We start from the raw sequence: 24,622 nt of genomic DNA, 5'->3' as shown, positions 1-24,622 counted from the left end.
TCCATCTTTTCGTTCTTTTTATTTCATTATTATTATTATTACTATTATTTTGGAGTCAGGGTCCCCTGATCCTTGATCCACACTCTGCATCCTGAGTGCTGGGGTAGCAGATGTGGCTCAAACCTTGCTTTGGCTCACACCTTGCCTTATGCAGCACTGGGGATCTGAACCTAGGGCTGTGAGGGTGTTAGAGACTTTTCTACGCACTGAGCCATAGCCCTAGGCCCTTTTCTTTTTGTTCCTGTTGTTGTGGTTTTGTTTGTTTTTGACAGAGTTTTAATGTCATCCAGCTTGGCCTAGAATCCTCCTGCCTCTGCCTCAAAAGTACTGAGATCCCGTGTTTGCTCCGCCACACCTGGTTTTAATTTTCTCTGATTGTATTGTTGCACGGGAAAACACGTGCCTAGCTCCTGAGGGGGCCAGGGGCTGTTTGTCTGCAGGAGCAGGCTCCTGGACACAGGTCCGCTGTGAGCAGGTGTGTAGCAGCAGCCACCAGCCAGCTGCACTCCCCTGGGATTTGACATTTCAAACACAGCTCAGGTTTGATGCACTCCTTTTGGCCCTCGCTGTATTCCTTAGTGGCTGGACTTCCCTCCGTGAGACCGTTTTACCGCAGGCAAAGTATGGTACCATCCTAGTCGCTTGTTACCAGCACAAGCTACGGCAATTGTGTCATGGGTCAACCATTTGGGGGCTAGACGTTTGGGGTGAACTACCGAGAGAGCCTGGGCATACCGTCCGTGTGTCTCTGCCCCTCTCTCCTATCTTCCCACAGCCTCTTCCTCCTCAGCTGCCTTTTATTCTGTGGGGGCCGTGTTGGAAGCCTCTGTTTCAAAGGAGTCTCTTCTTGGAGGGTAGGGCTAAAGAAAAGCTGTGTTGGCAGTGTGGGGATCAATTCCAACCCTACAGAAATGTAGTTGCAGACTACCTGTGAAAGGGTTTATACATTGCTTTTGGGGTCGCCTGTTACTTCCCACACTCTTATTTTAGCCAGGAATTGCAGTAGGCCTGTGGTTTGTGCGTGTGTTGTCGTTGTTACCTAGACAACGAGAAGGGGCACCAAGATGTGGTGGGTGAATACTTTGTATTCTGACCTGAGTGGTATTTGCGTGAGTATGCTGATTTTATGGAACTTTTCAGGCTGGACACTTTATCCTAAGAACATCACATTTACACAGGGCTAGAGAGAGAGAGAGACATAGCTCAGTTGCTACAAGCATGTGTGGTCCTTGTAGAGGACCTGAGTTCAGTTCCTAGCACCAAGGCGGGTGGCTCATGCTGCCTACAACTCTTAACTACAGGGGTCTCACACCTTCTAGACTCTGTAGGCATAAACACTTGCATGCTCTCTCTCTCTCTCTCTCTCTCTCTCTCTCTCTCTCACACACACACACACACACACACTAAAATTTTAAATAAAACAATATTTCAGCTGCAGGATACACAGACTGCTCTTCTGACCCACACAAAGGAAGCCCTGACCTGGATTTCCAGCACCATATTAATAGGGTGTGGTGACACATCTGTAATCTCAGCACTTAGAGTATGGAGACTGGAGGATCACCAATATCAATGTTGGCCTATATAGCTACATAGTGAGTTGTGGGTCAACCTGGGCTGTTTGATATATGAAACAATGCTGTCTCAAAATTACATACACATTCCTAACAAGTGCAGTACACCTAAATAAATAATTATATTTTAAAAATAAACTCTAAGCCATACTCCCTGAGAATGGTCCACTGATGGATGATCAGACACAGTTAGCAGCACTCAGCTTCCAGTCTACAATTAGATACAGAGGGGAGCTGTTACATGCAGCTTTCCCGCCAGCCTGGTCCCAGAGCCGCATCAGCCCCAAATAACACAGAGACACAGTATTAGTTATAAAGCTGTTGGCCAGTTACTAGCGTTTCTTATTGGCTAGCTCTGTCTTAAATATTAACCCATTTCTATTAGATTAATAATCTAAGTGTTTCCACGTGGTCTTATCTTACCGGAGAGAGGGTCCAGACTCCTTCTCTCAAGTCCCTACATCTTGACTCTCCTCCACTACATCTCCCAGAATCCTCCTTGTCTCCTAGTCCCACCTATTGGCCAACAGGGCTTTATTCATTAACCAATAAGAGAAACATATTTACAGAATGACATCTCCCATCAGGGAGGAGTCAAGAAGATTGGCCACTTGGGGTAGGCAGGCCATAGGAGGCACAGAGATGTCAGGAAATCCATGTGGCACCCCGCAGGTGATGGGGGGGGGAGCCCCTACAGATGTTCAGGGGAAACTGGGACACTGAATTGGAAATCCCTTCCATCTGCCTCCTTCCCACAGGCAGAGTTAGTCTGCAGACCCTATTGACACCAAATAAGATGGCTTCCTCACACATGCGTTTGAACTTGGTGCATGCAAAGGCCTGGCCTCTTTGACCAGCTTTCTTCTTGCAGACGCCACAGGGTAATGTTTCAAGGCACAGATGTCTTAGTCAATATTAAGAGTAATTTTAAGGGCTATGAGGGTTCACTATTCATCAAGTCTGTTACTTGCTCTCTTACAAATCTACCCGAATGTAAAATATGAAAATGAGAGCCGAAGTAGGTCTGGGTAGCAGAAATGCTGGCTGCAGCATTGGCTACCGACATGCCTATTATCACGGTGCTTTTAAATGGAGTTTTCATGACATTCCCTTTGTTCCCGTCCAGGGAGCATCTCAAAATGTTTGACTCCACATTCTGGCAGCCTTGTGCCTCCTCCCCCGCAGGCTGTCAGGGATGCTAAGGGCCATTACCCCTCTTTGAGTGGATCGAGCCTGGAAGATGCGCCTGCACCCTCCCACGCCTTGGTACGCCCATCAGGGGTCTTGTCACACAATGCTTTACCCTGGGCCAGTGGGCTGCACGGCCCACCAGGCAGGACACATGAGGCAAGAGAGGGCTCGGTGTTCCCACAAGAAATACAGCCTGCCTGCCTGCCTGCCTGCCTGCCTCACAACTGACGAGAAGGGAATTTCTTTTCTCAAATGCCCAAGGAGCTACCCCGGGTGCTGATGGAAAGAAAGGAGGAGGGTGCAGATGGAGAAGGTGCGGTCAGTGCATTGCTAGGAGTGAAACTCCCCCGAGGGGCTGTTTCCTCTGAGATGCTGAGGAACACTGAAGGTGCCCCACAAGGCCTTCATGGCCCATTGGTCGGCACCGGAACCCCTGTGCTCATGCATGGCTCAGTGTGAGAGACAAAGTCCTGTGAGTGAGGCCTGGGCCCCTCTGCATGACCGACCACCTCTAGGACAGCTGGTGAGTGAGTCCAAGTGCCAACTGTGGCACCAGAGAGGAGGGAGACATTGAAGTCAAGTGCTCTGGGGTAGAGTTGTTCACTGCGACGTCCTGGGATGGTCCAGTCAGATTGACTGCTAGAGCCTCTGCCTTCTCATTCACAAAATAAAGGCCACCAGACCTGCGCCCTGCGGCACGCCAGCAGCATGCCAATCTGAACATGCTTCTCCCAGAGCCTGAGCTGCTGAGAGGCCTCTGTTTGCTGCCTGCACCTTGCCTGCCCTTTTCCATCTCCCTCTTGCATCTGTGGTGGCAATTCAAAGTGTAGCATGCTCCCACGTATTTGGGGCGTGGCTTCCGGGCACTCCGCCTTCCTTTCTGCAGTCCTTCAGGCACTGTGCTGGCCTTGGCCATACAGAGTCTTCCACAGCTGGTGGAAGGCTCTCATCTGGGTGTTGGGGATGGTAAGCTGCCTCTGCCAAAATTTTCTTTCATTTTCAATTCCTAAAGTTTGTGTGTGTGTGTGTGTGTGTTGTTGTTGTTGTTTTTAACACAGTTCACAGTGGGTAGAAAACATAATTTTCTGTCAGCTTACTTATTGTGTACTTATTAAATGTGGCCAGTGTTGCTGATCTGTGTGTCCTCGAGTCCCCTGGACACCAGGCTATCAGGACGGAGTGCTCAACTTAGCTGCAGATAGGCAGGCTGACACCTGCCCACCTCCCTGGTTAGTTACTGCTCTTCAAACCTGCGCTTTCATAGAGATGGGAAGGAACCTGAGGCCTCACAGAGCAGTGAATGATAGTAGCCGGTCCTGGAACTGAAGCCCACTGGGCCCTAAGGCCCATGCTCTTTCTTTCTCCTTTGGGCCAGACCGCCCTCTCTGGGGACACCGCCCTCTGCTCTGAGGTCCTTCCTGGCTTATCCGTCTTCTTCCCACTTGCCTGTTGATGACCAGGGAGGCGAGACATCCAAATGCTCCGAAAGTGTGCTGGAAAGGTCCAGTGTGCTGACCTGCTGGACCCCCCCTATTGCAAGCTTTGGCAACAGAGAAACAGACTCCTTCCATTTCAACTACTGATGGGTACACATGGCTCCTGAAGGGTTCGCTAAGGATACGTGACCGCAAGCCTGTCGAGATGCCCCAGGCAAACACCGAGTTACACAGAAGGAGGTTGGAAGAGCTTTCACCCTATGACAAGTTAGGGGGTTGATAGTTGGGGGACTGATGCCCCAGTTTCATCAATAACAGCGAGTGGAGTACGTATGTCCCCAGCCTGGGACCATGCTTTGGCCTCTCTTCTCTGGTGGAACACAAACAATATAGTGGTCAAGTATGTAAAAGGTGCTACAGCCTCAGGATGTCTTAGAACGTATCCATGTGTCAAGGTGCGCTCAAACCTAAGTTCCACGAGGCAGAGGCTTTGAATATCCCTTGAAGTATTCCCAGTACAGACAGCTTCCCTGGCTCATGGTAGTAGCACCTGATAAATATTAGTTAGATGGATGCTTCCAGAATATCTCCTTGCTGCCTAAGGCCTTTGCACATGCAGTTTTCTGCTCACTGGCGTGGCCCTCTCTAGATACTCCACATACTAATTTTTGTCTCGTTCTTTAGGGTCCTTTTAGAAGTTCCTACCTGGCCACCACTTCCCACATCACTGATGTAATCTAAACCAGGCCAATGTCTGTATCCCTCCCAGACCATTTCACAGCTGTACATTTATTACTGTCTGTGCATTCCATCTCTGCTTCTTTAGATGACCGTAAATTCCACAAGGAATGGGGACCAAACATACAGGTTCTAATACACTACTTGACGTGTGGTAAACAGTGTGGGTTAAGTTCGTTTTAGTTCAGTGAATGCCAGGATCCAGAAGGAAACTGGGCTGGGGTCACTGAGTTTGTGCTCATCTTTCAAATTAAGATGACGGTAACATTGCATGCCTTCTGGTTGGCTTTAATCAACTCGTGCCTGGATTTTGTCAGGTATGTCATAGCCTGATGTGTGTAGTAGCTATTCATTTGCTTGTTCCCAAACCTTGGTTGAGCTTCTGCTCTACCTTAGATGTGGGATCTCCCCTCACATGGCTGAGTATGTTTTAGTTGTCCCTTCCTGTGACCCATCTCTGATACTTGGTATGTGGCTGAGGCTCGTGTGTGTTTTAGGAAGGACCAAGCAAATGAAAGCACCTGTGCGAGTCTGTCGTGGGTGGGTGGCAGTCACAGGGGAGCAGGTGGCTAGTGGGGAGGGAGGCGGTTGAACGGGCCTTCTGGTCTACCCGAGCTATCATCTAGTCAGTCCTGCATAGGAAGGCATTTGTCCCTCTATTGTTCACATTCATTTCCCGCCTTGCCTGCACGGCCCCTTCTAGGCAGCTCATAGAGGGGGCTCGTTTCTCAAAGTGGTCTCCTGAAAGCCTTGCTGACTTCCCCTTTCCTATTTATATAAAACTTCTCCCTTCCAATACCCTTCCCCCCAGCCTCAAGCGACAGAGGCCCCAAGCATTCCAGCTGCCTTTGTGTCCTTCAGCCCCGAGTTCATTAACGGCACACTCCTATCTCTTCCCGGGCTTCGTGGCCAGCAGGTCAGGCTCTTCCAAAGAAAGTTGCCTAATTATCTTACTTGTCTGAGGACTGCCGCGTCGTGGGGAGCAAAAGCTCAGAAGCAAAGCTGGGCGGGGGTGGACACCGTTGCTATTGCCGGTTGGATGCTTCACATATTAGACCGGTAGAGTTTGCTTGCCCACTCCCTCGCGGCCGTGTTTGACTGTTTCCTGAACTAGATGCAAAGATCTCCCTGCTAGAGGAATGACAAGAAAATACAGAACAAAAGGAAAGGAGGCAGGCTGGTGCTGGTGGAGATTCAGAGTCAGGCCGGAGGTGGCTGCCTGCAAGTGTCAGGGTTGGTGGACCCATCCCCATCAGCTCCCCCCACTCTGCCCGCTGTTCTCTTCGGGCCCTTGGCTTGTTCTCTGCCCCAGCCCCTTTATTTTCCTTCTCTATTAGTTGTTCCTTGGGGAGGGGGGGAAAGTGGAAGAGGCTGTGACTTTCTCACAAAGTAAGCAGATGTCTGAGGTTTTGAACACACTTAAGCCGTCCCGGAACGAGCATGGCCTGCGTGGGTGAGCTGAGCTCTAATTCACTAAGTGTCTGTCCACAGACCGACGCTGAGAAGCATTCACAGGTGGAGAGGAATTCCCTGTGGTCCGGTGACGACATCAAGAAATCAGATGGCGGCTCAGACAGCGGTGTAAAGATGGAGCCGGGCTCCAAGTGGAGGCGGAATCCCTCAGACATGTCAGACGAGTCGGACAAAAGTGTGTCCTGCAAGAAAAACCCCGTCATCTCACAGACAGGTTCATGGCGGCGAGGCATGACAGCAGAAGTGGGCATCACCATGCCCAGGACAAAGCCGTCAGCTGCCACAAGCACCCTGAAGACACCGGGGACTGGTGAGTGAGCCGCCAACATGGCAACGACTTTAGCGGGGGAGGGGGCATTGCATTAGGAGTGACTTCTTTGAGTTGCTGCTTTGCTCACATCCATCTTTAAGGTGTGTGTGTGAATGGTTGTGAGCATGTATGTGGGGTGTACATGCTCACGAATGGCGTGTGTATGCCAGCATGCGTGTGAATATACACATGGACAACTGAGGGTAACCTCAGGTATGTTCCGCAATACTGTCACGTGCCTTTTTTTCACTTTTTATCTTGTTCTGCCTGTCTGACTGTCTGTCTGTCTATCTGTCCATTTATTTATCTATTTTCCCTGTTTGTTTGTTTTTTGAGACAGAGTCCCACTGTCTACTTCTGGCTGTCCTAGAACTCACTCTGTAGCTGAGGCCGGCCTCGAACTCACAAAGGTCCTCCTGCCTCTCCCTCCCCAAGTGCTGGGATTAAAGGTGTGCAGCGTTATGCCCAGCTCCACCCTTTTTTTTTTTTTTTTTTTGGAGCCAATGTCTTTCACTGGCCCAGACATCACCAAGTAGGCTAGGCTAGCTGGTGAGTAAACCCGAGGAATCCTCCTGTCTCCACGTCCCCGGCACTAGAAGTAGAAGTATGCCTTTTTTCTAAGGTTGCTTCTGGGGCTCTACCTCAGGCCTGCACGCCCGTAAGGCAAGCACTTCACTGACCGAGCCAGCTTTCCCAGCCCCCATAACAGCTTCCTTAAAGGTTTCTTTGCCTTGTTCTTTCTGAGGAGGAATGTGTGTGGGTCCCACAGTGCTTCCTCCCTCGTGGGTTGTTTTCCCCGTGCACCTGACTCGGGACTCAGTTTCACTCGCTCAGCAGACTTAACACTCCGGTACCGGCTCCTCAAGCCATGTTGGTATATTGTGTGCTGTCCCCTGGCGATGTCAGGGTCAGTGTCTTGGACATGAGGCAAGAGGGCAGTGTATGACAGAGTCTCTCGTGCCTGGGGATGAACCAGCAGCTCCCTGGCTTTGCTCCGACCTGGGGGCGCAGGCGCCCCGACTGCTTGGGAAAGGGTGAAAATCAGTGAACCTCCCAAAAAGCCCTCAGTGACAGCAGCAGCAGATTCAGAGCTCTCTCTCGTGACCTCCCCCACGGTGCTGCTCTCCTTTAGGAAGCAGGGTGACCGACCACAGTCCTGAGAAGGGTCTGCACCCTGAGCACGCTAGCCAGCTGCAGAGTCGGGTTCCTGGTCTGACCTCACTGGTTTCTCTCCTAGGAAAAACAGATGACGCCAAGGTGTCTGAGAAGGGAAGGCTTTCGCCCAAAGCCTCCCAGGTCAAGCGCTCCCCATCAGATGCTGGCCGCAGCAGTGGGGATGAAGCCAAAAAATCCCTCCCCAGCAGCTCTAGGACGCCCACTGCCAATGCCAATAGCTTTGGCTTCAAGAAACAGAGTGGCTCTGCCGCCGGGCTGGCCATGGTCACAGCCAGTGGAGCTGCTATCACCAGCAGGTCTGCCACACTGGGTAAAATCCCCAAATCCTCGGCCCTTGTCGGTCGGTCCACGGGTCGGAAGACGAGCATGGACGGAGCCCCAAACCAGGACGATGGGTATCTGTCTCTCAGCTCTCGGACGAATTTACAGTATCGGAGCCTGCCCAGGCCCAGCAAGTCCACCAGCCGGAATGGGGCAGGAAATAGATGCAGTACCAGCAGCATCGACTCTAACATGAGCAGCAAGTCAGCAGGCCTGCCAGTGCCCAAGCTGAGGGAGCCCTCCAAAGCATCCCTGGGCAGCTCACTGCCAGGGCTCGTCAACCAGACAGACAAGGAGAAAGGCATCTCTTCAGACAACGAGAGCGTGGCTTCCTGTAACTCTGTGAAAGTGAACCCTGCTACCCAGCAGGTGTGCGGCTCAGCCCAGGCCACTCTGCAACCAGGGACCAAGTATTCAGACGTGGCCTCTCCCACACTCCGCAGGTAAGCAGGCAGTAGAAATGCATGGACCCAAGGAGGGCCAGAGTACAGTAGCCTGGCACCCTGGGCCGATAAGCTCCCGCTTCCATGTAGAGCGACCTGTGCGCCTCGGCTCTCGGTAAGGCTGTGTCCAAGGCCAGCTCCCACCTGCTGCAGATCTGTAGCTTTTGCTAGGATGGGAAACAGGAAGTTCTAGAACCAAACCCTGACTTTATTCTAATTAGCTCTCAGGTTGCTTTTCTAAACCCTGCCTCAGTTGCCTCTTCTGCTCATTGGAGCTGATGGAGCTTCCCTCAGCATCCCTGCTAAAGCTCATCTTCGCGGCTGTGCTTGGCATGGAAGGCACCCAGTGAAAGTTAGCAACAGTAAGGGTGAGTCCCTGGCACGCTTTCACACCCAGATTTTAGCTCACAGGATGGAGGTCTGTCATTCTCTTGCCTCAATACCATCCTGTTCTTTTTATAACACATAGACAATGTTTGAAATGTTAGCTTTTTAAAAATATTATTACACATGTGCGTGCATGTGTGTGTTCACATATGTGTGGGCATGTGCACACACGTGGAGGTCTGAGGTGTAAGTCTGTGCCTTCTTTGATTACTGACCACCTTAATTACTGAGTTTCTTGCTGAACAGAGAACTGGGCTAGTCTGGGGATTGGTTGCAGGTGGTACCACCCACCTGTCCATCCTTCCTGAGAATTCTGAGCAACAGGACTCTGGTCTTCCTGCTTGGCTGTAAGATGCAGCGAACCATGTCTTTAGCCCTACTCTTTCTTTCCCTTTTACATGAACCTCTAGAAGCACAACAATTCCTAACTAGGAGAAATTGATTTCCTAACACCTTTCAAAGGTATGGCTTCCCCACATCTCTGCAGTTGATGGAAATTCTTATTGTGGAAAGGGTGTCCTTTAGCAATTCCTTTTAAATCATCCACCGGACCCTTTTCTGTTTGTCGTTTGAGACAGGGCCCTGGCTGTGCTGGAACTCTATGTGTAGACCAGGCTGGCTTCCAACTCACAGAGATCTGCCTGCCTCTGCCTCCCAAGTGCTGGGATTAAAGGCGTGCGCCACCACACTCAGCCTCTGGCTCAGTTTTGAATGTCAGTTATGTATGACAAACTGCAGGAGGTAAAGTTGAAGGATGTGAGAATAGGAATCAGACCCAGGACCCATATTTAAGGATGAGCAGGGATGTCTGAAGACTCCAGAAGAAGCATTCCGCATGAAACGGGAGGAAGCTCACGTGGTATGCCCTGTGGAAACTTGATTTTTAGGATGCCAGTGATCATTCATTTTTTTAGGGATAAAATCCCATGAGCTGTTCTTTGCTATTTTAACACACTGCCCCATGAATGAAAAATTTCCCTCCCACTTGCTTCAAGTAGAAGAATAAGACATGGTCTTAAAGACGTCCTTTTGGATGCTGCATTGGCATTTTACTATACCCTCAAGCTAGTGTACATGAATCTTTAAAAGCACGTGGGCTCCTCACACGCATCCCTCACAGGCATCCATGTTTGGTTAATCAATCACACATTCCCTACATTTCCCTGGCGGTCTAGCTGTGCCGTTATTTGTGTGGCAAGGAGAAGACCCCAGTGGAGTGAGATGGATAAGCCCCTTCAGGATTTCACGAATGCACACAGCCGACCGAGTGAATTTGTATATGGGTGGGAAGCCAGGCGAAGGTGGTTCTCAGCTTTGCTTTCTAACAACGAAAAGAGGCCATCGGGGAGGTCCCGTCGCTGAGAGTGTGTAAGCATTCTGATGCCCAGATTCCAGAGTAGGATAATGCGTTCCTTGCCATTAGATATTGAAGTAGGGTTATAGGTCTGTTCATGCCATACAGATTCTGAGATTTGAGCGACTGTTTCCAGGTGATCAAGGTCAAATTCAAATTACTCCAGGCTTTGGGGCAAAAGGTAGTCTGCCTGCCACAACGTGTACTGTTCTTGTCAGTTTTCAGGCTACTTATCCCCTTCACTACTTTTTGAGGGTGTGATAGGCCCTTGCGTTCTAGAACATGGACCACACATTTGCGGAAATGGGTAAAAGTTGGCATGGCATTTCTGTGTGTCTGTTTCAGAGACCCGACTTGTACCCGGTGTGTGTGGTCCAATGTCCTGGACCCAGCATGTTTCTGTTTATGGCGTCAGCTCACACAAGTCCTCTGGCTTTTCTGTCGCTCATATATTTGTGTGCATACGTCTTCTGAGTTCCCTCCAGGTGTAAACTCTTGATTCTTTGTATTGTGCTGAGGGATCAAAGAAACCAAGTCTCAAGGCTTCATACCTGGTATCACAGGAAGAAGAAACTTTTTTCTTTCCAGAAGATTCCTGGGTTGGAGCAACCTTCCAGCTATTCTGTTTAGAGAAATAAAAGGGGAGCAAGGTCACGGAGGAGTGTGGCAGGCCTGTGGAAAGTGTGCCCGCTGCCTGGCCTTAGAGCTGTGTCCCGGCTGCAATGTAGAGCTAGAAAGAGGCCCCTGGGAAGCACCAGCATCCGGGCCCACTTAACTGCCAGCCTTTGTCTGGGGAGACCCTCGTGTGTCTGCAGGAGAGACCACTGCCCCTTCCAAGGGTCTCACAACCTCCTCTGCCCCAGGTTTCCCCAGTATCTGTTCCACGCAACCCTTTGTCTCTTCGCAGACTCTTTGGTGGGAAGCCTACCAAGCAAGTGCCCATCGCCACAGCCGAAACCACGAAAAGCGCAGTGGTCATCTCCAACCCTCATGCCTCTATGACCCAGCAAGGTAACCTAGAGTCCCCCTCAGGCAGTGGCGTCCTGAGCAGTGGGAACAGCAGTCCTCTCTACAGTAAGAACGTGGACCTCACCCAGTCTCCTCTAGCATCCAGCCCCAGCTCAGCCCACTCGGGCCCCTCCAACAGCCTCACCTGGGGTACCAGCTCGTCGGCAGTGAGCAAGGATGGTCTGGGCTTCCAGTCTGTTAGCAGCCTGCATACCAGCTGCGAGTCCATTGACATATCCCTCGGAAGCGGCGGAGGGGGATTGAGTCACAACTCCTCCCCTGGCCCAGTCACCTCCACTAAGGAAGACTCCCTGATGCCTTTTGTCCGCACCAGCAGTGTGAAGACCACACTGTCAGAAAGGTTGGTGCTGTGCCCTCAGGAAGATGTCCATCCCCAGATACAGGCAGGTTAGGGATCCAAAGGCCTTTGCCTGGGAGGATTTGTTCTTTCTTTCTTTCTTTCTTTCTTTCTTTCTTTCTTTCTTTTTCTTTCTCTTTCTTTTTCTTTGTCTTTCTTTTTCTTTGTCTCTTTATTTTTCTTTGTCTCTCTCTCTTTTTTTTTTTTTTCCTTCTGGTTTTTCTGTTTTGGGACTCCCTCTTTAGACCAGGCTGGCCTCGAACTCACAGAGACCCACGTGCCTCTGCCTCCCGAGTGCTGGTACTAAAGGCGTGTGCCACCAGCGCTCACAACCTGGTTTTGATCTTCCTCATCAGTGTTCCTTGCTGGCTGAAGCCAGTTTTAGGTTGGAGTTGGTCTTGACTGCTTCCTGCTATCTCCTTTTTTCTTTCCGGATGTTCTTGTTGCTCAGAGCTACCAGATGGGGACAGATGTATGCTTCTGTCTGAAATGACATTCAGCATTGGAATGGGTTTGTCTCCCTACTGACAACTTCCTCTCATGTATCTGGGCAAGCAGAGTAGGAGACCTGGGAGCAGCTGGGGAGGGTTACTGCCGTGCCAACACCCTCCTGAGTTGCTGGCCACAGTGATAAGAGATGGAAAAATCTGCAAGAGCCTTGATTCTGCTGCAGTTTTAGGGTGTGTCTGAGCCAGTCCTGGGCGTGAGAAAAGACTTCTGACCATTGTGTATAACCATGCCTCTTCCTTCTGTCTAATGCTCCTTCTCTTGTTTTCTACCTGCCGGGACTTCTAGCCCTCTCTCCTCCCCTGCTGCTAGCCCTAAATTCTGCAGAAGTACTCTGCCCAGGAAACAGGACAGGTAATGACATCATAGGCCTGCTGAGCCTCCGGTGTTTGCTGTCAAGCCAGTTGTTGTGTGCAAGGCTGTTGGCCTGAGCCCCACCCCGCTTGTGTCTGTGGCTCTGGTGTAGTCTGTGGTAGCCGGGCATGCCAGTGAGGGTCTGCTAAAGCCCAGGGAAAGGTGGCCAGCCGGTGGCTACCGCAAACCCTGCCTTTCATCCTGGGCTGCCAGAGCCCTCACTGGCGTCCTTCCCGGTGTCCGTGGCATGTCCCTGCCTCCCAGCTTCTGGCGTTTTCCTCCCTACCCCTCCAGGTACTGTCTACCACCCACGGTGAAGCCTGGCCCTCACCTCTGTCTCTCCCCCTGCACCCCGCCCCTCCCGGCCCAGTAGGCTCTTCTCCCTTGAAGGCTTCCGCTGCATCCTGGCTCATTGTGTTGTTCAGAGTGTCGTCTTGTGTGTCTGTTTCCTGCAAAGATAATAATGGTAGAGCGCCTGGAGGGCTGGGGCTTTAAGACAGGAGAAGCCTGGGTCCGCCCCCAGCGTGGGTGGGCCTCAGAGATGGGTGTTGACCCCAGTTTCTGGAGGAGTGGTGGCTTGGCCAAACATAACAAGCAGATGTTGTTTCATGCTTAGTGTGGGGGGGGAAAATTAATGGAAACCCCCTTCACCCCATCCACAGCACTAACTTTGTTTCTGTCAGGCTTGCAAACCAAGCCTTTAAAGCCCTGTACTTTAGCAATTCAAATGCCTTGCTTGACTCTATCAGCCAGCAAGTTCCAGCATGCCCAGGCTCCCGCCCAGGGCTCGGCTCCTGGCTGCTACGCCCTTGCTAGGCAGGAACAAGGAGACATTGAGAGGGACCTGGAATTTACTTCATCACACATGAATTCCAAATATGCAGACTGCTGCCTCTTGAAACTCTCCGATGAGTCTCTGCCCCTTCTTGGGACCTCTGCCAGAGGTGGGAGGGATGCGGACAGACACTGAGGAGGTGGGAGGGATGCAGGACAGACACTGAGGAGGTGCACAGGTGGGGCCTAGGGCAGCACACGCCGGCCAGCCGGCCGCGCTACTAGGTGGCCCAGCCCCTGCCTTGGCTTTGAACCTGTGGAAAAGGAGGAACAATTGGGGGTCCATGACTCAGGCTATCTCGTGATTTGGGGTAAAGTACGCACTGGTGCAGGTGCAGACAAGACCCGCTGTCGTTTATATACTGTGTGGACGCGTGCATGGCTGCTGTGGGGGATGTGTCTGTCCGGGGGAGGGGAGTCCTCAGGCCCCTCCCTAGCCTTCCTGCCTGTCTTCCCCTCTCTGCTTTTCTGAAGTTCTTGATTTTGTTTTAACTTTCCCACAGTGACCCGCACCTTGATAGAAACACTTTGCCTAAGAAAGGACTCAGGTATCTGCCCCCTCCGTGTACCCATGCCATCTGTTGTGGCCTTGGAGCTTGGCTGCTGGGGCTGGGCTGGGCTGGGCTGGGCTCCTTGCTTTGGCCACCGCAGCTGGATTTTGGGTGACAGACCCCTCTCATTCTCATCTCTCCATTTGTGGCTTACTCGCTTGAGCAGGGTCTGTGCTTTGTGAAGCTTCACGTGACAAAGCCTTCTCACAGCCGGGCGGCAACCTGGAGCTGGGAGCAGTGACTGCTCCTGGGGGCCAGCAGGAGGGTCACTTCATGAATGCCTGTGTACACAGCCGCTTCCACAGGAGGGCATGACTTAGAGCATGCTGCTTTGTTGGTTGCCTCCATTTAAAACTCTTCTTCCAGATTGGAGATTCAGCTCTGTGGTAGAGCATTTGCCTGCCATGGATAAGGTTATGGGTTTAATCCCCAGCACCACCAAATAATGATAATAATAACTTACTTAAAAAATAATTTTGTAGCTACGAAACACTGAAGAGTTGTCTTAATGTCCTAATCAGTGACTGGGTCAGTTATCAATGGGTATGATTGCCTTTTGGTGGAAAGTACAAAAAAAAAAAAAAAAAAAAAAAAAAAAAGAGACCACCAGAAAAGAATGTCTTTCCATGCAGGGTAAGTTAGGCCTGGGCCACTTGCTGGGGCTTGGTAAAACAGGATGCTCTAAGTCAATATTGCTCAAATCATGTCCATCGCATCACCAGCCCAAGTTGCTTTACTTTGCTCACACTCCCTGTGAACTTCCAAAAGGTCTGCTCCCTAAAAGCCTGTTATTGTTATTTGTCGCGTCAGCTTCACCCTGCACTAAATGTTACACGTTCTTTCACATGCAAAGGAACTTGGAATGAAATGTTTTGTTGCCATGTTGTGTGTCTCTATTTAATAGCCTACAGCCCTTAAGGACCCATACTTTTCAAAGATTATTAGCGTGGGCATCAATACACGATGGCCCGTGTGTCGTGTCAACGCCTCCCAGCTGAGTTCTGCACCGTGGCCTTATGTATCAGCTAGATATGCAAATGAGTGATGGATGCCACCAGTCACCCCTTGTTTTGAGTGAGGCTGGGTCTCATGTAGCCCAGGCTGTCCTTGAACTTGCTATGTAGCTGAGGATGACCTTTGAACTTACGATCCTCCTGCTTCCACTTCTTAAGTGTTGGAATTGTAGGCATGTACCAACACATCTGGTTTTTGCTGTGCTGCGTATAGAATCCATGCTTTCTGTGCCCTAAGTAAACACTCCTAGGAGATATTTTCCCAACCGGCTGTTACCCAAAGAGGGAGCTAATGTCTAGATAGGTTTGAAATGCTGTGCTCATGTCTGTAAGAGATCTATTAATGTTATGTAGCCCTGAGTTTGTTTGTTTATTTATTTTGGGTTTGGGATTTTTGAGACAGGGTTTCTCTGTGTAGCCGTGGCTATCCTGGAACTCACTGTGTAGACCAGGCTGACCTCGAACTCACAGATTTCAGCCTGCCTCTGCTTGCTGAGTGCTGGGATTAAAGGCATGTGCCACTGCCACTGTGAAAGCCCTGGATTTTAAAAATTGATTGTCTAAGCAGTTAAGATGGGGCTATGTGACCATAATTCAGGTACTCAGTGTGCCTTACAAGGGTGTATATCCATCAATAATACTGAAGACTGTGTTCCTGTTCACAGTGATTTTCTGTCTGGTTTACTCCCTTGGCACACACATACTGGGCAGCAGATTCCCGAAGGCCATTTAGTCCCTCTAGTGCCTGATCAGCACCTGAATCTGAGGGTGCCCTGACAATGTGGGCAGTGCAGAAGTTCCAGATGCTGCCTGTGGGGAAAGTAGGAAGCGACTAGATTTTGCAATCAGACAAGTATGAGTTAGAATCTCAGCTCTGGTCCCCAGCTTCCAGGAGCATGTAGAAGGACCCAGTGTTACATCACTGTGAAAGTCTGAAACCTCAGGGAGATGATGCTGCAAAGGGAGATGATGCGCTAAAGGGACCTCACCCATCAGAGATGCTCAGTAAATATCCCAGTCCCTTTTTGGAATGCTGAAGGCTTCCCAGTGTTTAACATACTGGTATGGGGTTGTCTTCCTGAAGTCTGTTAGTGCTACATTGTAGCAGTTGAGGGGCTGGGGTGTGGTTCAGCTGTTTGACTGCTTTTGTAGCATGAGGGAAGCCCTGAGTTCAGCCTCTCCCCCACCCCCAGTATTTTATAAAGTTTGCATGATTTGACATGCCTGACACACCAGTCCTTGGAGATAGAGACAGGAGGATCAGAAGTTGAAGGTCATCTTTAGCTACATAGGAAGTTCAAGGACAGCCCGGGCTATATGAGACCCTGCCTCAAAGAAAGTGCAGCAGCTATTGTAAATAAACACTAGCACCATGAACCTCTCCAGATGCCACCCACTGGGCGTCATGACTCAAGGCCATTCACCAGTGTGTGCAGATGCCAGCAGTTAGCTCATGAAAACCTCCTCCAACTCTAACAACAGTTCTTGCTGGTCTTCCTGTCAAGGAGGACTTTGAGGAGACCCTGTCATGAACCAGCATGTTCCAGTCACACCCAGGGATGGCTCTTTTGAGCATTCCCAGTCTTTCTCCCTTTAGGTGTTCCCCTGAAGCTGAAAGGAATTATAATTTTTCTCCAGTTGCAGCCAAGTCCCCCCCCCCCAAAAAAAAAAACGTTGTGAGAAACTTCGTAAGTTTCAGGGTGTGTAGTGACCCCCCCCCCTTACATGTAGGTTTTCTTTTCACATAGCCCTCATCAGCTGTGGGGAATGTATTTTCATGAGTGCTGTTCATTGCAGCCTGGTTCCTGTCCCCAGGTGTATGCCCGCCTCCCAGCTGCGTACGCAGGAAGACGCTAGAGAATGGTTGCGGTCCCACTCTGCTGGGGGTCTGCAGGACACTGCTGCCAACTCCCCCTTTTCCTCAGGGTCCAGTGTCACTTCTCCCTCGGGAACCAGGTTCAACTTCTCCCAGCTTGGTGAGTGGCCTCTTGCCTTGAGCTATGTGGATGCACTCTGCAGGGCAGAGGTTATCGTGTGTGTGTGTGTGTGTGTGTGTGTGTGTGTGTGTGTGTGTGTATACGCGCGCGCGTGTGACTGCATCCTTCTCCGTATCTGATCAGCCCTTAGCGGCGCAGTCAAAGAGACGGAAAATTGCAAAGCTCTGAACACTCTCAGCCCTGGGCCACATGTGACTTAGGATGGCCACAAATGAGGCCAATGTTTACTTAAAATTAAGAGATTTGTATGTGTGGAGGGTTGTTGTTGTTTCGAGACAGGATTTCTCTGTGAAGCCCTGGCTGTCCTGGAACTCACTCTGTAGACCAGGCTGGCTTTGAACTCAGAGATCCGCCTGCTTCTGCCTCTCAAGTGCTGGGAATAAAGTATACACCACTGATTGGCATGAGAGCTTTCCCTAACTCAATTGCACTGTACGGAGCATGGACTCTGTAGATGACAGTCTCCTGTCATAAAATCTAACGGTTAGACACACTCATGTAGCCTTTTTTCCTGCAATGAGGATAGGTAAGATTCTAGCAGGGGTCACACTATCCTACCATTCAGGGTACATTCTGCTTCTCAGACCTGTTGGGGGGGGGGATCAGTTTTTCAGACTATTCCTCAATGCTTTAACAAGCTGAAAATAAGTTTTAATGAACAAGTGTTCTTTGAAGTGGCTGCTGCCTACATAATGTGTTGACTGACACACTGTGTGTGTGTGTGTGTGTGTGTGTGTGTGTATGACAGTCCCCGCTGGAATGCTGAGGGATTCTCTATTAGAGACAGACACATGGGTGCAGTCCCAAAAGACAGGGTATAAGAGAACAGCCCAAAGCTGCATCGTAAGTCAGCAAACAATGGAAGAGAATTGATCTTGAGGACTGCATAGTTCACAGGAAGGAGAGCTGGGTGCTGGTGTCAGCAGAGGTTACTTGAAGGTGGTGGAATGCAGGTAGGTACTTGAGGGCTGGTCTCAATGTTTAGAACAGCAGACTTCCCTAATTTTTTAGACGTTGAACTTAGTCTAATGATGTGTGTGTGTCTTGTAATCACAGGCGTGTAATTCCGTTCTGTTAAAGGTATACTGCTGAATGCCGTGTGCACGGCTAGCATGCACAGGACTTTTGATGAGAAAGATCATTTTAGCTCAGGGAAGTGTGCGTTTGCCTTGCTGCTCTTCGCATGCTGTGAGATGATCCCTGTCTGAGGCCGTGAGACCTATGTTTGTAGTGTTCTTTCCCAGCCATAACTCTTTGCAGCAAGAGGTTCTTGTCATGTGCAAATGCTTCCTATCTGATCAAAAGCCTATTTGGACTATTTTGGGCTTTTGGCTTTACAGAGGATTGTTTCAGATGAACCCGGGGAGTAATTAGCTCATGCCTGGAAGGTGACACTTGGCCTGCCTGAACGTGCCAAGTTGGAACGTGGGGCCCTGAGCCTTGCTTTGGAACTGACCCACCTTCCCTCCAGTATTTTTAGCTCTAAGCCTGTAACTCAAATGCTGATGCGTGCTACCTTTTAGGAATAGACAAGGGAGTGAGGTTGGCAGGCACACACACTGCTGGGTGATACCGAACAGTGGTATGGACATGCAGCATCTCATTCTGCTCCTCTGGTTCCAGCAAGCCCCACTACTGTCACCCAGATGAGCTTGTCCAACCCAGCGATGCTGAGGACCCATAGCCTGTCCAATGCAGATGGCCAGTATGACCCTTACACTGACAGCCGCTTCCGGAACAGCTCCATGTCTCTGGATGAGAAGAACAGAACAATGAGTCGGTCGGGCTCCTTCCGGGATGGATTTGAGGAAGGTAAGGGATGGAGGAGCTTCACCAACCCGGGTCACTTGCTATGACACGCTTGACGGTCCTCCGTCCTCTGATCACTACAACTCTTCCCTCGCCTCTGGGGCGGGCACGAGGGGCTCTGACTAGAAAGATCTGACCCTCCTGTAACCTTTCAGGAAGCTGAGGGATGAGGCCTCTGCAAATATTGCCGCCCCCCCCCACTCCGCCCCCAGCATTGACTGAGTTCTGCCTGAGGCTCCTCTCTCTCCTGGCCTCAGGCCATGGCTTCTTGGCATGCATCCCCATCTCGAAGCCCAGCCGCTTCTGTTGGCAGAGAACTGCACTGAGTTCATCTCCCCATGCCCTGCAGCTCTGGGGGTGGGCGGGCAGTCCCATTCGCATCCAGTGTTTCCTAGCTTGCTTCAAGATGCAGAGTCTCTGTTTTTACCCTTTTCCTTCATGGGCCAGCCCAGCCGTGGACATTTATAGCTTTGTTCGTTTTCATCAGAATTTTGGAAGGAAAGTTCTGTGGGTTACCTTGTCAGCTACCTTCATAACTCACTTCATTTCTCTTACCCTCTGCTCCTTCACCGGAGACATTGCCCTAGAGAGCCCCATTCTCCAAACACCGGGCTCGGGGGAGGCTGGCGGCAGGCTCAGCCAGCAGCAATAAAGAGAGGGGAGTTGGGCTGGCCAAGGATGAGCCCCAACTCTGCTCCTCCTTGGGCTCAAGAGCTTAGGCAAGATACTTCACCCCTTTGTTCCCTATAAAATGAAAGTAATAATAGCATTCGGCTTATGGAGCTATAAGAGCAAAAAGATAATGCATTACATGTTAGCACAGTTATGTTATTGTGCCCTGTAGTCTGTGGGCTGAAACCCACACTGGTTTCCTGATGGCTCCAAGCCAAGGATGAGAATTCAAGGACAAGTGCAGTCCAGTGGGCCTCTGTCTCTACTGGAACCCTTTTTCCAAGGCAGGAGAGAACATAGGGGTGACTCATCGATGATCACCTCGACTCCCAGTCCCTGTAAAAAGGCCAGGCATAGGCTCAGTGCACTTGCAGTAAGAAATTTCCAATCGTAAGGAAGGGCGTACAAGGTACGGTCTTCTGTTTCTCAGTTTTCTTTCTAAGAAAAGCTAAAAGGACTTCAGTGACAGCGAGAGAACTTGCTTGTTGGCTAATCTTGGTGACTTGGGGCTCTCCCCAGATTTATGTCCCCAGTAACCCAGAGCAGGGCAAGCTTGTAATCCCTTATATGGAAACTGCTGGGCTGGAGGACTAAGAAGGAGGGGAACCTGGGTGACTAGAGGATTTTTGTTAGATTTAAAGGCTGGAAATCAGTGCTGAGGTGGCTCTGAGCAGCACCATGGGGCGCACACCAGCCCTAAGGCAACGGATGTTTGTCTTAGGGTACCTTCCCAGTCTACTATCGGTCAAGAATAGCAACTCTCCCTCGGCCCCTGAGGATGGTTCCCATGGGGAATGTGTCCTGTCCTCCCCTCATCCTCTCCCATGGGGAATGTGTCCTGTCCTCCCCTCATCATCTCTCCCTGAGGGAATCACGAGATAGTACCAAAACTTGTCCTGACAAGAATACGTGGCCCTCACAAAGGCCAGGGGCCATCGAGAGTCATCTTCAGCTAGGTCTCAGGCAGTCCATCTGGAATCAGGCAACATGATTGCAGACCTTCTGGAATATCATATGGCAAGTAGACCTGGCAAACCCACAAGCATCATCTCAGCTTTTGCAATCACATGATTTTTGAGAACACGGAACTCCATCTGCAGAGGTAGGGTTAGAACTTGGGGGGAGGGGTGGAGATGTGTTATTGCACCACATAGATGTGGCCTCTTCATCTTTGGGAATTTTGCCATTCAATTGGGCTTATTCCTTGCAAGGTTGTTACATGATAGAAATAGAACAGGACTTGTAATTAGGTTTTTAACTCCTTTGAGTGTAGTATTTTGTTTGTTTGTTTCATTTTGAATTGATAAATTACCAATGTTGTGGGAGAATCCAGCGTTGTAGGGGAATCAGATCGCATGCCTGGCCAGGTAGACCATCCTGGGAATGTTAATTTTATGCTGTGAAGCAGGATTGAAGCTTAGGAAAAATTGGCACAGATGTTTGTGAGATTGTGCAGTTTAATGAGCACTTTCCACAGTTAAGGCGATGGGAGTCGTAGCCACGTAGGTCAGGCGCAGCATGCATTGTTTCAGGTAAGTTCATTACCGCAGACAGGATGTAATTTCAAAGTCACCTTTGGCACAGATACACAGGATGCTGGGGCTAGAGAGATGGCTCAGAGGTTAGGCTCTGTTAAAAGCATGTACTATCGTTACAGAGGGACAGGAGTCTGGTGGCTCACAAGTCCTGGCTTTTGTGTCTATGGGAACATTATACAAAGGGATTAGAAATGCATTATAAAACATACCAAAAGTTCTTTTCAAACTTAAGAACTTTCTAAGGTGGTGGTGGTGCATACCTTTAATCCCAGAACTTGGGAGGGAAAGGCAGGTGGATCTTTGAGTTCAAGGCCAGTGTGGTCTACAGAGTGAGTTTCAGGACAGCTAAGGCTACTCAGGGAAGCCCTGTTTAGGAAAAAAAAATTAATTAAAAACTTTTTTAACTTTAAATTTTAATTTTTTTTTTTTTTTTTCTGTCGTGTGTGCCATGCTGGGCATGTGGAGGTCAGAGGACAACTTTTAGGAGTTGGTTCTTTCCCTCCTGCATGGATCCTGGGTAGAGAACTCAGGTTTTGTATCAAACACCCTTACCAACTAACCCATCGTACCAGCCCACCAGAAGGATTTTCAGAAGTGAAAGCCAGGACTTACCAAAGCAGGTCCCTGGAGAGCAGGTCACGCCCTTGCATGGCTGCGAGCCTTAAGCAAGACGTGCCAGTTGAGTTCCAGACTTAGACGATCTTCGTCCAGCTGTAGAACCCTTGGAGGTGTAGTGAGAAGCACCCTCATGCTCTAGTGGTTTTGGAGCTGAAACTCTTGTTTCAGCCCAGGAGGATCCATGTCCATCCCCACACCCGTCCCCCAGGCTCTGATTCTCATCCTAAAGATCTGCCCGCCACAGAGGTTCAGGCAAGCCACATTCAGGTTGGTGGGGGCTCAGAAAGTCAAGGAGGTTGTTTCTTTGGGTCACAGCCTTGCCGTCACTGATTTCCAAGTGAGAGGCATTAATTGCAGGGAAAAGTAATGGCCTCCACTTGAAGCCAGCCAGATGTACCTCCTCTGCCCGAGTCCCTAATCCTGGTCCTGACTGCCAGAGATGGAAAATTGGGAGACAAAACGTAGGCAGAGTTTGTGTGCTGCTCTGCTCAGGTCTCTGAGCCAGCCCTGCCAGCGTGGCTGGAGGTGACTATGTGATCCCCATGTCTCTTCTCCCAGCCGGCTCCTCAGGTACTCTGTCCACTTCAGTCTGTCACACAGAAGTGCCTTGGTACCTCTGATCCTGATCCGGATCCTGTGGGCATGTTAGCACAGAAAGCCATTATGGCTATTAACACCTTAACCCGCTTTTTTTTTTGGGGGGGGGGGGAGCGTGAGTCAGATGAGTCACACTTGGTAGAAAAAAAGGGAGCGCATCTAGAACCTGGAAGGGTGGGCGTGAGTCCTGGTGGAGCCTCAGCCTCACACATAGGTCAGTACCTACTAGTGAGAGGAGAAGAAGCTCTAGGCTGGGCTGGATTGGGGCAGGTAGGGTTTAGAAGCACCCCAGACAAAGAGCTGCACTGGCAGAGCCCCGAAAGCAGCCAAGCGCCATCGAGAATGTGCCTGGGAAAGAAGCCCAGGACAGCAGGATAGCCACACAAAGCAAGTGTGTGAGGTTCAGGGGTTGGGGGGTTACTAGCAATGCCATAGGCGGGCTCCCAAGTGCCAGACAGAACTGTTTCTTCAATATCTTACTGGAAAGAAGCTTCTACTAGCTGCTAAGTGGGGTTGAGCATGCTGTTGGGGTGACAGGTGAACTCAGTAGTGTGTGTAGAGATGTTCCCAGCCTTGCTTGGTCACGGGTGGGCTCCTGCTTTGGTGGGATGTGAGGACATAAGGCTTTCCACCTGTGGTTAGGAAAGCCGCGCCCACTTAAAACGCCTGCCATGTCTTGACACAGGGCTAGTTCTGTCTTCCAGACAAGTTGGCAGGAGGTTGCTGAGAAAATAAGAATCAGCTTTCCTGAAAGAGAGGCAGCTTGAATGCCCAGGCCCAGAAAAGGGCACACTTTGTAATGTGCGCAGATGATAAAAAGGCCCCTCCCAATGAAGATGGGAGGTAACGCTAAGAGTATGTGAGTGTGGTTCTGAGTCCGAACCTATGGGTACCAAGCAAGGAAGAGAACACCCTTGTCTGTCACGTGTAGACATTGTACAAATGCAAGTGTATCCCTTCAGCAGAAATGTTGTGGTTTCAACTAATAACTCTGCTACAAGGCTGTCTGAATTTATTATGACCAAAGACCCTTAGATTCAAAATATTCATCTGTAAGCATCTAGTGGGTATGAAACAAGACAGCTTTGCCACCCAGCCACAACCCCGAAGAGTATATCGGACAAGGGTGGATGCAATCCGAAACGGGCACAGGCTGCCTCTCAAGAGTGTGGTTAGAATCTCCACAGCCACATTGCCCCGTGCTTGAACCCTCACTGGTATGAACATTCGGTTAAGGGAATAGATGGTTCCAGAATCGTATGTTATTTTGCTAGTTAAGAAAAATGTGGTACTACAAAAATGACTTCCTTAATGGATTATTTCATATTTGCCTCTGACCTGTGCTCAACCCGGGAACTATTAGGCCAAGATGACGGTCACAGCCAGGCTGAGCCGGTGGGGTCCTGAAGTGCTAGCTCCCTCCACCCCTTCCCTTTCTTGGCAGCCAGCTGCGCCGCTGACCCCTGTTTATTTACTTCCACCAGTTCACGGGTCCTCCCTGTCCTTGGTGTCCAGCACATCTTCCATCTACTCCACGGTGAGTCTGAATCAGCACCGAGTGGCCGAGCTTGTGCACGCATGCGTCATTATCAAGTGTGTCAAGGGTGATTGTAGGCGTCTCATCTGCGGAGAGCATTCCCGTCATAAAAGGATCCACTCCCGGGAGAAAAGACGTGACGTTCGCAAACAGCTGTTACCACATCCCCCCTTGGGGCTGGGTGGAGGGCTCACTGCACAAGCGTGAGAACCTGAGTTCTGATCCCAGCCCCCATGTGCAAGCTGAGTGCGCACATAGATACCCCCGCCTTATACCCACGTCTTCACATGTGGCTCCTCGTCACCACAATGAGCACACATCGAATTCTTCCTGACTCATTAGGGTACTGTGCTCTTGTGTTTGGCCTTTCTGATGGGTGGTTTTAGCTGTTCTAGTTTGTATAATTATGCCAGAATAGAAGCCAGTCAAAATCTAAGACTACCAGGGACTGGAGAAATGACTCAGCAGTTACGAGCGCTTGCTGCTCTCGGGAGGACCCAGGCCCATTCTCACATTCCCACTCACAATCACCTGTAGCTCTCATTCCAGGACATCCAGTGTCCTCTTCAAGCCTCCATGGATACCAGTCATGCATACATACATACATACAGGCAAATACTCATGCACATAGAAATAAAAAAAAAATATTTTTTATTTATTTAGCAGCCCCCATTGGCTGGGCTGCATGGCTGTTTTTCCTTCCCTATTTTAATTTTCTCTGTGATTCTTTTACAGCCCGAAGAAAAATGTCAGTCAGAGGTAAGGAGCGGTTTACAGTTAATTCCATCCATCTCAGCCTGGAAATGGCCCACCCCTAAGCAAGTAA

General features: G+C 50.2%; 1 protein-coding gene across 2 annotated transcripts in view; it reads left to right on the top strand.

Moving 5' to 3' along the window:
- The window catches only part of Nav2 (neuron navigator 2), a 329,324-nt gene that overhangs the window by 262,766 nt on the left and 41,936 nt on the right, over nucleotides 1-24,622 (top strand). For both annotated transcript variants that reach the window (XM_051174388.1, XM_051174387.1), the window contains 9 exons: nucleotides 6,431-6,722; nucleotides 7,960-8,662; nucleotides 11,311-11,772; nucleotides 12,565-12,630; nucleotides 13,968-14,012; nucleotides 16,844-17,004; nucleotides 18,649-18,837; nucleotides 23,744-23,796; nucleotides 24,532-24,555. In XM_051174388.1, the coding sequence (XP_051030345.1) occupies nucleotides 6,431-6,722; nucleotides 7,960-8,662; nucleotides 11,311-11,772; nucleotides 12,565-12,630; nucleotides 13,968-14,012; nucleotides 16,844-17,004; nucleotides 18,649-18,837; nucleotides 23,744-23,796; nucleotides 24,532-24,555 (1,995 nt within the window). The remainder of the gene's footprint in view (nucleotides 1-6,430; nucleotides 6,723-7,959; nucleotides 8,663-11,310; nucleotides 11,773-12,564; nucleotides 12,631-13,967; nucleotides 14,013-16,843; nucleotides 17,005-18,648; nucleotides 18,838-23,743; nucleotides 23,797-24,531; nucleotides 24,556-24,622) is intronic.

Source organism: Phodopus roborovskii, unplaced genomic scaffold, assembly GCF_943737965.1.
Source record: "Phodopus roborovskii unplaced genomic scaffold, PHOROB, whole genome shotgun sequence".
NCBI lineage: Eukaryota > Metazoa > Chordata > Mammalia > Rodentia > Cricetidae > Phodopus > Phodopus roborovskii.
Note: the sequence above shows the minus strand (reverse complement) of the source record. Positions and strands in the feature narration are given on the sequence as shown.